The sequence below is a fragment of the Etheostoma cragini genome, chromosome 5 (genome assembly GCF_013103735.1).
Source record: "Etheostoma cragini isolate CJK2018 chromosome 5, CSU_Ecrag_1.0, whole genome shotgun sequence".
Classification (NCBI taxonomy): domain Eukaryota; kingdom Metazoa; phylum Chordata; class Actinopteri; order Perciformes; family Percidae; genus Etheostoma; species Etheostoma cragini.
In genome coordinates this window covers 21,856,783-21,874,906 of record NC_048411.1, presented here as the reverse complement: position 1 = coordinate 21,874,906, position 18,124 = coordinate 21,856,783, and the positions used below count along the sequence as shown (strand labels likewise).

At 39.3% G+C, this 18,124-nt stretch overlaps 1 protein-coding gene and 1 long non-coding RNA gene across 2 annotated transcripts in view; one reads left to right on the top strand and one right to left on the bottom strand.

The window, feature by feature from the left end:
• LOC117944762 overlaps positions 1-10,603 on the top strand; it is a 19,221-nt gene extending 8,618 nt beyond the window's left edge. Inside the window, exon 3 of the long non-coding RNA XR_004656646.1 lies at positions 10,508-10,603. This is a non-coding gene — a long non-coding RNA (uncharacterized LOC117944762). The remainder of the gene's footprint in view (positions 1-10,507) is intronic.
• The window catches only part of aacs (acetoacetyl-CoA synthetase), a 41,309-nt gene continuing 28,649 nt past the window's right edge, over positions 5,465-18,124 (bottom strand). Inside the window, exons 12-18 of the mRNA XM_034871875.1 lie at positions 17,556-17,678; positions 12,352-12,465; positions 9,985-10,110; positions 8,854-8,923; positions 8,361-8,419; positions 7,867-8,069; positions 5,465-7,755 (exon numbers count right to left, since the gene is read on the bottom strand). Coding sequence (XP_034727766.1) covers positions 7,618-7,755; positions 7,867-8,069; positions 8,361-8,419; positions 8,854-8,923; positions 9,985-10,110; positions 12,352-12,465; positions 17,556-17,678 — 833 coding nt within the window. The 3' untranslated portion in view covers positions 5,465-7,617. The remainder of the gene's footprint in view (positions 7,756-7,866; positions 8,070-8,360; positions 8,420-8,853; positions 8,924-9,984; positions 10,111-12,351; positions 12,466-17,555; positions 17,679-18,124) is intronic.

Here is an 18,124-nt window from a genome sequence, read left to right as displayed (position 1 = left end):
GACTATTGTTTAAATTGGTTTGATGTTCCAAAACACTTAAGTGTGACAAACATGCAAAGGAACAGGAAATGAGGAAGGTGGCAAACACTTTTTCACACCACTGTATAAGTGACAGAGGACAACTGGAAAGTCCCCAAAATAATAACACTGTTCCACATGCAACTAAAATAACTGAAAATGATGCACTGAAAGTGATGCAGGTTTTCTTCAATCCACGCATCTTAAGAGAGCTGAAGCTCCTGGAAACTGCAGTGAAGCATCATGATGCCTGACTACTCAAACAGTGTTGGCTTGACAGCCCTTATGGGAATACATTGATGTTTTCGTATACTTTACTCCATCACTGTCAGGTGAGAGAGAGAAAATGTTATTGTTTAGATGCTCTAAAAATAGATGTTAAAACTTGTTTTGTTTTCAAATTGACACTGCTGGACTCAGGTTAAGATGTATCTTCATATTTCTTCAGTTTCAGGCGGCTGAAGAAGACAAAGAAATTGTACGATACATCACTTGTAAAGGCATAGTGTACAGGAAGTAGAGTGTAGTCAATGTATGACTGAGAAGTAAAAAGGTTGGATAAAAGCTACATTTCTTGTGAAGAGGATCAAGATCGGGGTTCTGTAAGGGTTCTGGTACACGCCTAATGTGTAACAGTGGATCCCTTTGCCACCAACTATTTCCCATCCCCTCTGCCCTCATGTGTAGAGGTGAAAGTTATTCGTTGGATGCGTCTTAGGGATGTTCGATTCGTCATGACGGCCCGACAAAGCAGACATCACTCCATCAATATTTGGCCTTTTTTGTCTGGCATGCCTTTCATCTGAATCTTCCTTCCATCTTGCCTTTTTCACCTCTCCTTTTATATTTCACGTTGACCTTCTGAAGGAATGAATGTGGTGGAGACAGCAGTGATATCTAAAGAGGGTTAAACCATACCGCATGCTCAGAGCCCTTCATTGAAGCTTGATGTAGAACACTCTCTTTCCACCACTAAACAAACCATTATAGCCTCATATCTGTGAGCTCTCTGGTGCTTTAGCAAATAAATCTTGTCCGGTTGGCTTTAAACAGTTTGGGGTCAGAGACTTTATCAAAGCCTTGTACAGACTGACCTTAGATCTGAAACCCAAGTTGCAAGTGTACTGAACATCAACCAGAGATTTAGTTTAGCAAGCAAAAATCTGGGTGGCGAAAGATCACAGTTCCACATTCCCCATACCTTCCAGGAATAAATGTGGAACTGTGTGAATGTGATCAGGGTGTTCCTGCAAAACACAGGCTGCATGAATAAATACAAAGTTAAATAAAAACAATAAAATAAGAAGCATGGAGGAAACATACAAAATCATAGAATTACATAAAAGCCTATACATTATTGCCCTCAACAAAATTAAAACCCAAAATACACCATCAACAACTAACTTAGACAATTCATTTTGCAATGGGCTACGCTCTTAGACATGGACTCAACATAACATTCCCAGATAATAATTTGTAGAATTTAACCCATGAATTAAATTATACAGAGCGGTGTTTTACAAAGTCACAATTGCCATTCCAGAGAACACAAAAACGTTGTCTTCCCTCAGCGGAAATAGAGGGATCTGATGTACAGGAGCTATTTGCACATCTGCTCAAAACAATTTGGGCCACTCTACACAGGCACGAGTCTCAGTAGAAATTATTTTCCATTTAACTGCTCCTCATGTCAAACTCACATAACATTTCATTAATCCACATGAGGGGGATGTGAGTGGGGGGGGAGTTATCTCATATTGTTGACAGTGAATATGAAATAAAAGCCACTGGTGTGTCCCTTTGAGGATAAAGTTGAAAATGGAACGCAAGGCAGATTGGCTGTTAGATCCACTTTATTTGAACACTTTATTACTTTTTTGAACACCTTAGAATATATATATATATATATATATATATTCTAAGGTGTTCAAAAAAATATATATATACATACGTATATATATGTATATATATATATATATATATATATATATATATATATATATATATATACGTATATATATATGTATATAATACTGACCAGTTAGACAGCTGTTATCTTTCCTCTGGTTTTTGTTTTTTATAAATGTACATGATACCACACATGGTCACACATAAGCATACATTTCCAAACACATTAGTGACTGTATAGTCAGTATAGTAGTTTATTGGCTAAGCAAATTTTAAAGTATAAACAAATCCAATCTAAAGAAAAACCAAAACATGCCATACCCATTTGTGCTTACACTTTCCATTTTCTCCAATGTCAGTGCTAAGCCGATGTTTACCAGGTAGCCAATAATAATAATAATAATAATAATAATAATAATAATAATAAATAACATTCACCATGTTCACGATTTAAGTTTTTATGTTAACATGCTCAGATTTGGTATGTTTTAGCCTAATAAAACTAGATTTGTAACTATTTTGTCATACACCAAAGTTTTGACAAATAAGAAATTTGGGTCTGAAGACGTCGCTATGTGAAAACTCCAATTCCCCAAAGTTGTAATTCATCCCAAGAAGGAAATAAACTTTATCAGCAACCTATTCAGTAGTTGAGCTTGTTAACTCAGAGCAACTAAATCAAGAGTTGGCATGAAATGCAGCTTGCTGTGTTTCATCTTTTTCATTGTCAACTTAAATGGACAGAGACAGATTTGGCACCTGTGCTAGGTGATAGGAAGGAAACGTCGATATATCCGTGGGAATCCCCAACCATTCATTGCAATGAGCTGCCTCAGACCCAACATGCCGAGACATCAAGAGATAATTCTTCCCCCCATCTGTTGACCCATCCACCTGCACAGTAGATACCTGCTGGATTACAGTAAAAGTATGCAGAATAAATAAAAACTATTGTCAACTCCCTGAGGTTTTCCTGGTTCCTTTGACAAGACTAAAAACAGAGGTTTCTTTCCATTCCCGGGATTTAAATATGACAGTGAGTGGGTGACGCGCTTCATTTTCACTTCTGATTCAGATTGCTCTGATACATTCCTGTCAATTTGCACAGAAGAACTGAAGCACATGGGAGTGCTTTATTGATGTTGTCATCAGCCTTTCAGGAGAAAGTCTCTTTGGGAAGCAATTTAGATTTAACAAATCTCCTATGGGGGTGACAGGAAGGGGGCTTGCTGCAGTGCACGTATTGCCACCTGAGGGTAATTGGAGACATGAAGATAGGAAGGAACAATAACGCATTTCACAAGCCTGGGACGTCAGAAGGATTCCAACTTCTGAGGAAGGAACTGAATCCATTAGAGGTTGGAGTAAGGTAATTTCTATAGTAAAAGGATTCTTCATCCAACAAACGTTGAGGAACCAAAGATGGAACCCAATGAAATGTTGAACCAAAAAAAAGTTATCTCCCTGGTACGTGATATTGAAGCCATATTTGAAAAATTTAAAATTCCGCTTTTTTTTTTTGTCAAGTAAATGACTAAATAGCAAATCTTGCATCTTTTTATTCGTGAGTAGTCAATTTTAACTTTGTTTACTTAAAGAAATTAGACTTTAGGGGAAATATACATTTCCTTTCTTTCTAGAGTTAGATGAGAAGTTTTAATGCATTCTCACATCCGTCCGATAAATGTAACAAGAAGCCAGATAGCTTGGCATGAAGCCAGACTTGAAATGCTAGCCTGGCTCTGTCCCCTCAAGTTAAAAAAATGGTATCTTGTTTGTTCAGTACCGAATCGGAGTGTGGAAACCATTTGTCATTTTACCAAATGCACCGGAACTGGAGCTGCTGTGGAGGAAAGATCATTTTAATAGCCTAATGAAAGTTACTGAAAGGGGAAATTCAAATCATTACAGACTCATTACAAGCTTAAAATTGCCTGAATACAAAATCTAAAACCGTAAGTGTGCCGTAGTATATCTTAAACGGTCAATCCAACATGCCTATACTATGCCAAACTTGGGGAACAGAGCTGAGGCTACTTGTGGAGAGGCATTACAATGATGAGTGCTTCCTCCTGTCAAGTGTAGCAAAGCAATCCTTATGGCAAAAAGGATGCAATCTACATATGTTTCCTAGGGCTTTTACTTGCATGCAGAAAGAGTAGTAACCTCCTAGGCTCCCAACAATATGTAACTCTGTTTTACTGAACAAAAGGCAACTAAACAAAAAGAATCAAAACACAACTGGTTTGACAATACAGGACAAGGAAAAAAAACTCGGTCCTCAGCTGAACCGGAAGTTGTTTGGTCTCTCCTCTGTGAATGGTGTCTCAAAGCTCTTATTCCTGCCCCAAGGAGCAAGGATCAAGGAGGTCTCACCGGAGAGAGAGCAGCCTTCCAGCTGAAAGAGTTGCTTACTCTGCCCACACAGCTGATGATTTCATGTGACGCTTTACAGAAAAGGAAGTCTCGTCCCTTTAAAAGCACATTTCCTTGCGTCTCTCCCCGGCCTCCTCAGAAGGAGGGACTAAGATGCGAGGAAGAGACGCAAGCGGAGGAGTTGAGGAGGCAATTTAAGGGTAATGAGATGCACCTCCTAACTACATACCTGTAACACCAAAACACTACCAGCCACAACAAAGAAAGAAGGTATAAGGGTCAAAAGAGATATTGGCCTGAATAGGGAACAGGTTGGGGAAGGAGTCAGGCCTGGGGCTGCGTTTCCTATAAAACAAATGATACTGTATTCACTTGCGCTGGGGAAGCACTCCCCACCGCCCCTGGAAACAAATTGTCCTGCACATAGCCTGTCATTTAGATTTATATCATTGTGAACTTAACATATTTTGAGCTTGAGGGTCCATCCTTGACTTAGGCAACAGAACTTCTCAAAGTCATCAGCCAGGAATCAGTGGACGGCCATTTACATCCAACGCCAGGCAGCAACGGTATCCCCCATATGCATTCACTTGTTATCAAGTGACCAAAATTTCAATATAAGGTAATTTGACATCAATTGAACTATCTCCATGACAGGGCAACTCCATCCACTGATAAAGGCCACAAGAAGTGTCTGAAAGCTCTAACATATGTCTATCATTTCAGATGCTGGTGTCAAACCCTTACTTTATAGTGTTGACATTGGTCGGACAAAACGTGTTATTTGGGCTTTGGGGAATTGTGATGGCCATTTTTCACTTCTTACCAATGGAGCTAAATCTAGTTACTCCGCCACATTAGACAGAGGCTTCAACCACACCTTCATAAAGAGATTAATGAAGAAATAGTCACAGTGTCAAACATGTTTCTACTTTGTGTGTAGTCCATCCAAACTAACATGTCTGTACTTGCATTATTTCTAATTGCATTATAAAGTTGCTACTGGCACTTATTCTGACTAGTTCCACAATAAATTCACCAGTGGGGAGACAGAGTCAATCACATTCATATCCAGTCAGTTTACAGTATGGCCGAAAACACATTTACTGAAGCACCACAGGTCAGTTTATAATATAACTAAGAATAAACAGTTTAGTCTCTGCAGTTTCAATTTACATTTTGAATTGATTGCAGTGAGGATGAATTAACCGTCAACCCTTCTAAGTACAGAGTGTACAATCAAGCAGTTAACAAAGTCCTTTTGTAGTTTGTGATGTGCTCTGTTATTAGATCACTGTGATGAATCATACAACAGACAGCCTCTCTGGGGGACTGCATGGCACTTACCATTCATGCCCATCAGATAGTTATTTGTGAATTTGGTGTACACTTTTCACGGCTTTTCATTTGACAACATTCAACCCACACTTCTGCAGCCCTCATATGTCCTCTGCACACAGGATGCCAACAAAGCATTTTCTCATGTTTTGAATGACTGAAGGTGGGGATAAATACAGTCCTATAAAACAAGATTTGTGAGACTTATTACACTGAGGAACTTGACTCGAACCAAGTCTCAAGTTCATGGCTCTGTCAACGTCCGACGTTATTATACTATTCATTCATATATTTACTTGAAACCTGCATTGTTTACATCCATGTTTGCATGCTTGCAGTTTCTCCGCCCCTGCATTTGACTGGTGCATTGCTACTTTTCTTAAAAGATTACTGCCACCTGTCAATAAGTGTTATAGTGTGAGGAATATTTATCCTGTCACCCGCATTCACAAGAAACAAACAGAATATTGCCCCGCAGTGTTGCAAGGTGTCAAAACCTCTGCAGGGTACCTTTAAAATAGGAAATTGATTTAATCTAAGCAGTGAATATGACATTAAAGACAACACACAGAATGTTACAGTCGACTTTCACACATTTACACTTTTTTAAAATAATCTGCAAACAAGTGACAATGACTGAATCAAAAGCAAAAGAAGAAAAACCGCTCCAGTAAGAAATATACTACCACTGTATCAGTATAAAATGCTTCTGACGTTTATATCTGTTTCTTTTTTTTTCTTTCTAAAGGAAATGAAACCTAAGTGACTTTTGTTATTGTACAACCATGTTGCTCAGTAGTGTTAGTGACCACATCACTGTGGTTCATCTTTGCCGCACAGCATGACAGAAATTCGAAGTAGATAATTGAGATTTCCCATGTACAAAGTAAAAACCAGCTACCTATTTGAGAAAGCAAATTTCTCTTACAGTAATGACAAACATAGAACATAGATATGAAATTAATAAATACAGGCATTTGTAGTAAAATGATCTGTTGCTCTTGAGAGTTGTTTGTACAGCATAGCATAATAAAGGAGGGCCAATGTGACTAAAAAAAAAAAACGTACAGAGAACATCATCAATTCATGCCTTGATGACCAGGGCGGTATTAAAATAGATTCAATGGTACAAAGTAAAAGAATTGTTAGGAGTTAAGCATGTAATACACAAGAGAACAATAACTTTTTTATGTTGGGAAAGGTTCTGTAAGTTTTGTTTTATCTGGTATCTCCGTTTTCATTTATTCAAACTACAACTCCTGACATGTTACGACCCTCCACATCTGAGACTCACTTTGGTTAATATGTTTGGCTCACTCTATATAAATGCATAATTATAATGTTAACATAATTTCACAATAATCATTTATGTACATTTGATTATGTGCAATACAAACATATAACAATGCTATGGTGATATGAGCCAAAGCCGAGGTGTTAATCCCAGGTGTTTGTGTGTTTATCTGCACACTTCCTTGGATTTTCTGTCTGGGACCCATTCCGAACCAACACTGGGCTTTCAGCAGGGAAAACTGGCAGATGTGGTTCTTTACTGGCTGATTGCAATCAGAATGTGAACCACTTGATGCTAAATCCTCCATTACTGGTGGCTTCGGAGCATGAGCATATTCACCAGTACTGCTGTGCACATCATATTCTATGCAAAGCTGAATCCAGCATCCAACATTTACTTGCACAATATGGTAAACCAAGAGCAGCTGCTTGATCATTAGATTGAAAGCTAGACAATGGCGCAGTACAACTTAATTTTTTTAAAGTCTCTCATCTGCCTGATACATACAGATTATTATAGTTACATATATTTTGTACCATTTTTGTATTATATTGACACATTTGTTTTTCCTTTGTATATGCACTGTACAAAGCTCAAGGTGCCTTTCTAAACTACCCTTGCAATGCGCATTTCATATATCCCCTGTTCCCTATAAATTTCAGTTTGTGTGTTAAGCCTCATCTCTAATAGTTTTGCAGTTCAGGAATGTTCTTGTAGAGGTCCAGCGAATCAGGGTTGGAGAAAGCTCCTCTTTGTACCACCTCCCGGCCAGCAATCACCTGTTTCACGGCCACCTCCACCTTCTTCCCGCTGATGGTGTACTGCAGAGGGATGAAGAAAGGAGCTGTCATTCACACAAACTGACTTTTACATTGTGAAAGGATAATCTCACAGGTTTATTCACATGTGATTGAAATCATCATTTCTCTTACAGGAATGTCTTTAGTCTGCAGCAGCAGAGCAGGGACGTGTCGGGCAGACAGAGCTTTTCTAATGGCTCCTTTAATCTTTGATACCAACTCCGGACAGAAGGGCCTACCAGGTGCCATCTTTAAGAACAAAATAACTCGCTCTTCTCCGTCGGCATTGTACTGAGGAACGCAAAGACTGTCTGTGACTTCCTCAAACGCCTCCACTGCAGAGAGGAGAGTAACGGAGAGGGCAGAGTAGAGGACAAAAGGAGACAAAACAAAAATGAGGAGAGCAGATGAGAGGCAAGGAGAGAAGGGGAGGTGAGAGGTGAAGAGAGTAAGCAAGCAAAGATATGAAGAACAGAGAAGAGGATGTGTGGAGTGTAAGATGTTTTTCTTTCACCAATATATAGAGGACCATTACTCAATTTCAGTTCACCAAAATGCTTTGCTATTTCCTTTCATCCTTTCTTACACCCACACCTCCACCTTCACAGGTAATGCTCTACACTCACCAATGTTGTAGATCTCTGAGCTGCCAAATCGGACTCCGTTGGGGTTTAGTGTACCGTCACTGCAGAACAAACACAGGTTCAAGATCCAAAACTCTAGTGTCTGTCATTGAGAAGCTGTCTTGCCACACATCATACAACATACTGCAAGGGAGAGAAAGAAATCTACCGCGATACGGAAACGATTTCAGTTTCCGTAAGCTCGTGATTCTTTCTTTCTTCATACATATGCCATATGGAAACTATATCTTTGTCTATTTATTTATTTATGTTTTCAGTTTACCCTGAAAGAACTGAATCCTCTTTTGTTGTTTTCCCCATGAAACGGCTTTAAAAAGCTGAATAATATAATGCAGCGCTGTGCCAAATCTCATGCAAAAAAGAGCCCCTATCCACTCTAAAAAAAATAAATGAATCAATTAAAACTACAGTGATGAAACAATGTTTATTTCAACGTTCAGTGGCTCTCCCCTGAGTAGAACGGTTAATGGCTGACCTTCTGCCCAGCATGACAATGCCTCCTGTCTTTGGGTTGATTTTACAGTAGTCTCCGTGGGCCCATACCCCTAGACAAAAAGAATTCGATAATAGAAAAACACACATTAAAAAGGAAACTATAAAACCACAATGCATGCATGAAACTCCAAAAACAGCTGCCAAGAATTACATTTAATATAATAAAATAAAAGATGTTAAAGGGGATTTTCAGTATTTTTCAAACTGGACCCTATTTTCCCACTGATTTGTGTCTAAGGGACGAATGTGAACAACAATCTTTGAAACTGGATGAGTACTGAGAGAGAGAACGCTGTAACCGGCGGCCCCAAACTGAGTTGCAATGTAATCCTATACGTTCACTAAAAGAGCTTGTTTTTGCCACAGACAGACAAAGATTATTATAATAATATTATGCCCGACTACATTATGGTAAGATAACGTGAGGTGATTTGTTGTCAAAAGACAGGGGCATGGAACGCAAGTGGGAGAGCTAGAGAGAGGAGTGCCAGGGAGAGTTTGTTGTTTGGGGTGCAAGAAACGTTGTTTTGTGTTCTAAAAGATTTTCAATTTCAACTTTTTGAGAACTGTGTCTTCGCTCAGAATTCATAGACGTTTCCTTTGGATACGTAAAGGCTGAAGTTGAGGCTAATTGTGCTACAGCTCCAATTAGGTCCTAACACTCTGGTCCTTACCCTGCGCCTCCAAGACCATCTTGTATGGATTGACCATTTTGGCTGTGGATGATAACTACCAGCCAAAGAGGAGAAGAAATCCTACACCAAAGCAAGTTTTCCTAAAGAAATATGCTGTTCCAAGAGTGGAGAGCTACAGACAGAGGGGAGGTATGTTACTGTGTTGTGACTGTGACGTACATTGACGCTCACTATTGGCATATAGGATTATATAACACCCCGTATTGTGGCTGCCGATTGCAGCATTGTTGCTAAGCACCTGACCAATTTAAAATATTCACACAGATCCATGGAAAAATAGGGTCCAGGTTAAATAATACCAAACATACTATTTAAATGCATTAAATCATGAAAGTGTTTCTTTTTTTTTTAGGTTTTTGTGTATATTGATATACTGTATGTAAGTTTGTATTTATATATGATGTTTCTGTACTTACCAGGATATGTAGAAAAGTAAGCTTTGTGGTATTTGATCCCATTCTCATCATTCCAGAAATGTGTTGGCTGGCAGGGGATTGGATTCAAACAGACTAGCTCCCCACTCTCTCCCCACACTGGCTTACCTATGTCCCCACACACACACACACAGACACACACATCCACACATCCACACACACACACACACACAAATAAAACATTCTCAGATAAAGAAAAATATGTCACCTGGTAATGTATCCCACACTCAGAGAACCTGACACACCTTAGGTTGTGGTTTCACACAGACCTTACCTACTCTCTCAGGATGGTGTTACCGCCTTAGAGACAGACTAAAACATTCCCAAACTCTTCCTACAAAACTGCCTTTAAATTATCACTCAATCCACTCTCCTTTGAGGTGGTGGAGACACGGCAGTACAGCCTGCAGCAGGGATCGGGAACTGGGGACTGAGGGACTAAAATCAGTGAGAAAAACAGAGAGGCTTTAAAGACTTCCAGCAAGATCAAAATCTCTCTTTTTAGTTTGGCTTTTTAAAGGTGCTGTAGGTAGGATTGCAAAGATCCAGGACAACTTTTCAGTGTCTACCCCCTTTCCGCTAAAGCCCAAAATGGTCTCCTAAGCCAACCTCCGGAAGTAAAGTTCTCAATGATTTCTCCCATTGACGTCCAGAAAAATCGATATATAAAAGAGTTTTAGACCATTCCTTAGGGTAACCAGCTACAACGTGACTCATAAAACATATAACATATAAATGCAAGTGAAAAAAAGAACAGAAATTCCAAAAAAAGTCAAGACTGTATATATTTCATTTCCAAGCGAAGGAACTACTCATCCCATAGACCACCGTGCACCGCTGAATGTAGTCGAAGACAACAGCAAGAGAGCCTCTTGAACAACTTCCAATCTGACGACAGCCTTGCAGCCTTCCTCTAAACATAGTGGTTTTTATATAGTGAAGGTACAGTTTCAGCAGTAATCGTGTAAACAATAATAAAATGATTGATATGACTCATACAGTACGAAGGCTACAGTAACCTAGCTAAAGTGTATGGTTAATGTTAACAACCTCCCTGCAAAACACACCACAACTCTGTAGGTCTTGTCCCACAAGCAGTCCCTTGGACACACTACATTCAATAACATGACCCGATTTTAAGTGGTTTTCACCCCTTAGGACACTCTTGTTGTCGTCCTTGAAAAAAGACATCATGGTAGCCAAGGAGATCATGATTGTACTGAGTCTACTGTGTAGAAACGCAACACAGGTTTTATTTTCGTCTTTTATTAACAATTGTACAGTAGACAGTAAGGTTACAGTAGCCTACACAGTACAGCAGCAAAGATTCTCAAGGACTTTTGCGGGGTTTTACCAAACAGTTAAATGAGTTCCACCAATGAGAGGCATCACTGTGGGATTGTTCAGGATTGTGGGTAATGAAGTACTTATCCAAGACATTGAGAATAAAAGACGTTTATCTCAAAACAAGGTTGTTGTCACATGAACGTTTGGCGTCTTTAGGAGCATATACAATGGCTTAGTTATGTCGTAGCTGGTTTTAAGTCTACTATCGACGGTTATAATTTTATAACCGTTGCTTATACTCCAATTGTCAATTGGAGAAATTGTATTTTATTCTTCCTTCCAGAACCAATTGTTGAGGTCTATGAATGAGTGTGCATGACCAGTAATTAAGATACAGGTAGACACCCCCCCTGGCCCTGATTGGAGGATCTGAACAAGGAGCAGTGGATTGTTGCAAATCGCACTACAAGCTGTAAGTGGTGCCAGAAGAGGTCGATTTTTTTTAAATGACCTGCTTTATGTAGTTCTACTTAAACATTGGGTTAGTTTTAGCAAATATGACAGAAAGTTAGTTTTCAAAGGCACACCTACTGCTCCTTTTAATTAAAAAAACATAGTGTTTTCCTTTAGTGTTTTCCTGTATTTACTCAGGGAAGGTTCACTAAAGATTCTGTTAATTTTTCAACAATGACTAGCTTTGAATTCATGCCAATGCAAACACGTACACCGACATATGGGAGCAACCATGTATAACTACATTCTTGCTCTGGTAGCTACCAAGCAGCTCCAGAAGCAGATGAGAAGTTTGCTCAAGGGCATCTCAGCAGTGAGTAAAATGGCTTGTGATTAATTTTCCATTTTAATATTTTTCCACTCCTACAATTCATACTACCAACTTTCTTACAACCTCTACGTGATCCCTAGACTCATTTGGCAAAATAAATGTCTTAATAAATACCTCAATAGAGTCGTTACTAAATAGAGAGTAAAAGCAATGGTATTGCATTTCTATGCAATTCAGCCATTATGAACATGCACACACACTCAGAAACACACTCTTACCATCAAGGCCCCAAGCTTCCACAGCAATGCCGAGGTTTCTTGTTTGGATCTCTCCCCGGTACACTGGAACTGTTGGGTTCTGACCCATGAAACATGACACTATGTCAGTGCCGCCTGGGCAGAGAGATGAGAGAATAACAGACACAGAGGGAGCGATTGAGTTGGTTACTGTTCTGAAAATTTAACACATCACTTGAAATAACTTCACGTTTGCTAAGCTTTTAGGTCATTTTAGGGATTTAAAGTTTATGGATTTAACAACTCTCATTAAACCTTTTCCAGTAGAAGCCGTTTACAAAAAAGGTCCACTCCAATAAAATAACTATAAACTACTTTCCCAGAACAGAACTGCAAACAGACAAAGGTAACAATTGGCTGGTCAAAACAGTCAAAATGTTGAAGCTAAAGCAAAGGAGTCAGTAGAGACCAAACCAGAGTTTAAAGAGCAGTTAACAAAACCAGAAGCATGAGTCAAAATGATTGATAAACTTAGCTTTTGTACAATTGTTTGCTAATACATTAGCAATAACAATTATAAGGTGAACAGACTGTATTTATATAGTGTTTCAATCCATATCCTTACAATTTGACATTTACACACTGATGGCAGAGAACCTTGCAAGGCCTAACCCTCAGGAGCAATTTAGGGTTCATGGCCAAGGATCACACCACCATCCCTGCAATTAATGGATGGCCCTACCAGTGTAGACAAACAATGATTATTGCTGCAAATGTATTCATTTATGGTTTATTTTTTTCCATTTGAATGATTATGAGTTTTTTCAGTCCAAAACTTTAAAAATGTACAAACTAACACAAAAAGCAGCAAGTTACTTTCTAAACATTGTAAAGGCTGTAACCCCCAGTTCAATGCAGCTTTAAGTTTAACAAATGTGAAGTTATATCAATCTAGTTCCAAGGAAATCAAATGGAAAACATACATTTTAGTTTTTGTTGCTAATCTGTGAAATAAGGTACCTTGCCACAGTGTCCACAAACCTGAGAAATGACTAAACTTAGTATTGGAATCAATCTTACATTTCGAAAACACAAACTGGCAGTGTTAGTACCCTGCTCCACCTCCATTGACCTATATAGGAGCTCTACACTGTTGCAGCACATTTTTTAAACTGTCATGAACGAGAACACACACACACACACACACACACACACACACACACACACACACACACACACACACACACACACACACACACCTATGCTACACCATCCATTTGTCTCTTTCTACCTTCCAATCATCTGCTATTTCTGACATGTTCTATTCATCTCCCTTCCCATTGTTTCAGCTCTACCTCCCTGTTTCGTTGCCTCTGTATCATGAGACTCCATCCATCTTGTTTGCTTCCTCTCAACTGCTTTCTGCCCTTCTACCACTCCTTCCTTCTCTGTTACTTTTCTTTCTGTTCTCTACAGTGGCTCACTTTGTCGCTCTCTCTCTACCAGGCTCTTTATTGAGCTTTAATTGGCTCCCAGGAGGAAGTGGAAACTTTGTCTTCTGATTAAACACACACAATTATAGTGGGATGACACACAATTATTTTATTATTGCACTCACTTTAATGGCTGGGTACACACACAACAAACACAGACACACACACACACACACACACACACTATATATATATATTTTAAGCCAAAAGCCACTGCAGCTTTCTAAGGACACCTCTCCTCATCAGCCATTTAGTGTGTGTAGACAGTGTATACACAAGAGGATAACTTGCCACACTAATCTGATGTTTCTTACAGCACTGACTATTCTGAACAGTAAAGGAAAATCTTTTTTGAACTTTCCAGTTTGTGTGTACATATTTGTGTGCGTGTGTGCAAGTCTGAATTAATTTGTGTAGGTGAGAGCTTTGAACATACTCTGACACAGTTTGAGGTCACACAAAGCCAACAACTAAGACAAAAAAAAACTATGCATGCATTTATGTATTCAAAGATGAATTTAAAAAAAATAATTCACACAATGAAAGTCACAGGAAGACTTTACAAACACAAATGCAATATTTGAGTGGGAAGAGAAGAGACAAAAAGGGAGTAGAGGAGTGACATATGGGCAGTCAGGCGGTATATTAGGATGGAGGAAATCCAGCTATGAAAATGTTAAAATCCCCCAATGAGGCGCGGCGGGGGTCTGATTTCCCTGCTGACAGAATCACACACACACAGACACACACACACAGACACTCACACTCCCACACGGGGTGAAAAATGGCAAAGGGGCCCATCACATATGTCACCGTGACCACCAGTCAGTCCCATATGCTCTGATAAATCCTAAGAACACACACACACACACACACACACTGAGTGTTGACCTTGGGGGTTAAGGTTAGGTCAGTTGGCAGCCAATGAATTTGGTGCCTACTGTTGCCCTTGGCGACAAGGATAAAACTGATGGGGCAGGACCTGCTGTTCTAAATAATATAGGCAGGGACACATATCCATGATCACATGCACATATCTACTCCCTTAATTTAAAAATACAAATTTTACAATTATAATTACAATTTATTACAACTTGAGTCTCAATGTATTACTTTTGGACATCCTTTCTATCAATTATGATAACACTGGCCTGACAAGAGTAACGGATGAGATCCAGGAACACAAGACATTGGTACAACAAAGTCTAGCAGAAATGAGTGGTGACATTATCAGACAGATTGTAAACAAGCCATCAGGTTGGCTTGAATACCTACAACACTTTATTGGAAGGGAAAATTGAGAATGTCCCAAATTTGAGTGGTACGAACAGTCAAAGCTAAACCAGGGCGTTGGTCTGTGAACTGCAATCAGTGTGTACAATAGACAGGTATAATCCATTACAGATAATAATTTTATGGCTCCCTTTCTTTTCCTCAAAAATGGCTAACCTGGGCATATGTATGATCAGACTGTTGTTGTTTCTTGTCTCAATTGTTTTCTTGTTTACATTGTCATAATTTTCCCAGCAATCTTGGTGAGTAAAATGTTCTTATGATGACTAGGAATGATGGCCAAAACTATGAAAACAAGACCCAACTACCTGGTAAATATTCATGGTTGTGCACATAATAACGTCAACATTAAGGTATGTATATTTCTGTTTTTGTGCAAATGTAATGTTATGTAACACTGTAACTCTCAGTGATGATAAAAAAATGATGACACAATGTCACAAATCTGTTTACTGTTCAATGCAGAGTAATCAGTAATTACTATTGACATACCCACTTTGTCTTCTACTTTACAATGGTTCCTAGTATAAAAAAGAGACAGTATAAAATCTGTGCAGAGACAAGTGGAGACATTTTGGAACAAACTTAAAGACAAATATATAGATGTGAATTAATGAGTCAATCAGCTCATACTGTCCCTCTGATTTCTGCCTAGTGGCTGACATTTCAGTCAAAGCTTGATTGTCAAATCCTTCTGCACGCATGTCATAATGCACATTAGGGCTGCAAAATTAATCACATTTTAATCAAGGTTACGATATTGACTTCCCACGATCAAATTTGCGTGATCGAGCGATTTTTTTAAATGTATCATTTCATAGAACGCTCCGGCTTTCTTTTGCAAAGCCAATCTACCGCTCTGTAAACCACTCTCTGATCATGTGCCAGTCAGAGTTGTTCCCTCCACCGCGCAGCTTAGTTTTTAGATGTAGACAGTTACAGAGGACAGAGTAACCTGAGGAAAATTCAACAGACACCAGTCAGTTATACGTCGGTCTCCAGGTTTACCAGTTTACCAGTAAACATTTTGTCTTAACTGTGTTTGTCAGACAACAGCAGTGACTAGAGCTAGTCATTGCTAGTTAGTGTCTGTAAGCTCACAGGTCTCTAGGGCGCGAGTAATATTTTTCCTCTAGGTTGCACCGGTGCACCTAATGTCCTCGCATCCGCTGCAATGTTGTTTATATCAATATGGTTTAATTTTGCGTTACATGACCCACTTCCTCTGTAAAGCCGTGCCTGTGTTTGGTCCTCTCCTCTACTCTCTCTCCTCTTACTCTCCACGCAGCCCCGCCACACAGCGGCGCCGGTCTACACTTCTAACATTTATCTACAGTTTTAACTGTTATTAACACAGCTGTATATTGTTAAGCATAAAGAGGCAAACCTGTATTTGTACCAGTGTTTCCGCTGTTAACTCTGCTATCGCGGCCGCAACGGCGAGAAACACAGAAGACGTTATTGAATGCAACTAACTTCAGTTTGTAGAGTAATAGCGTATGAGACGGAGCTGCTGGACCTGGGCGAGAGATGTGACCTATGGCCAGAATATCATAGTTAATAAAAATGCACCACAGTGACTATACAGATTTTTCATACACACAACGTGTGAAACTCTGTTGACCCGCCATTTGACCCGTGCTGGGCCCATACATAAGGAGTCAGTCGTCTCTGTGAGTAGCGTCAATCGCAATCCCTCTCTTTCCCTGGCTCTTTTAATCAGTTATTGTTGAAAACAAGGAGCTTTCTCAGAGATACACTACATAAAAATAAAAAAAAAGCTCAGAAAGCTAATTTTCATTTACATGTGTTGCAGCTGTATGTCTATACAACATACAACTTCAACATAAGAAGAATGTAGCATAACACAGATTTGAAAGCAGTTATAAATAGCCTATTTGTGTATAATTTGTGTATAATTTGTTTTGGTTAAAATCGACAAGTAATTGTGATAATTAATCGTGATCACAATATTGATCAAAATAATCGTGATTATCATTTTGGCCATAATCGTGCAGCCCTAATGCACATGAGTGTGCATGTGTGATGCTACAACCTGCTGCTTAATCTGTGTTTCCGTGCGTGTGTCTGTAATACATCAGTCCCCAAGGCAGTGCTAAATAGTAAATGTTTCAGGACTAACAGAGAGACAGAAAGCATTTTATTGCCCTGTCAACACAACAATGGGCTGAGAGGGCATGTGTGTGTGTGTGGTAGCACTCTGGGTGGTGAGGAAAATGTACAGTTCTATACAATTTATTCTGTTCAAATTTTTTTGGTACGTGTTGGTCCTTTTGCATCGCAGATGCTTCGTTGCTTTATTTTGTAGCTGGCAGTGGTAATGTAGTACACACCAACAACACTTAGAAAAGCTGCTGCTATTTGTACCTTTAGATGGAAATAAAGTAAAAAGAAAAATGACAAAACATGACCAGAGGAGTCTGTTTCAATTAGTTTTACCTGAGATTGAGCCCAGCAGCACGTTGCTCTTGATGCAGCGGTAGACGTAGTCGTAGCTCAAAGGTTTGAGGGGAGATCCTGTAGACAGGATGGTATGGAGAGACTGGAGGTTGTGCGTTTCCGCTGGGGGAGAAAGAGATAAAAGAAGTAATCAAGGATAAATCTTGCTTACATATATGATATGCAGTATGTCTCATTAGGTAGCTACTGTACGTCAAAACATTTTCAAATTTTAAGTTTCAACCAAAATATCCCTTAGCACGACTACAGAAAATTAACCACTGTAAACAATTGGCATTGAAAGTTTTGGAATTTTTTGACTTATTAAGAATCAATACAGACAAGTTCCACAAAAACCTACACAGCTGTGGCTCTGTAAACCCCTACATGTGTTGTTAATTCATTTTGCCACCCTGATGTGAAAAAGCATACAAGCTGGCATATGCTGCCACAACCCTACACACCGATTGCCTCCGTCCCCAAGGTACATGCATGCGTGTGCACACACGCACACACACGCACACACACGCACACACACACACACACACACACACACACACACACACACA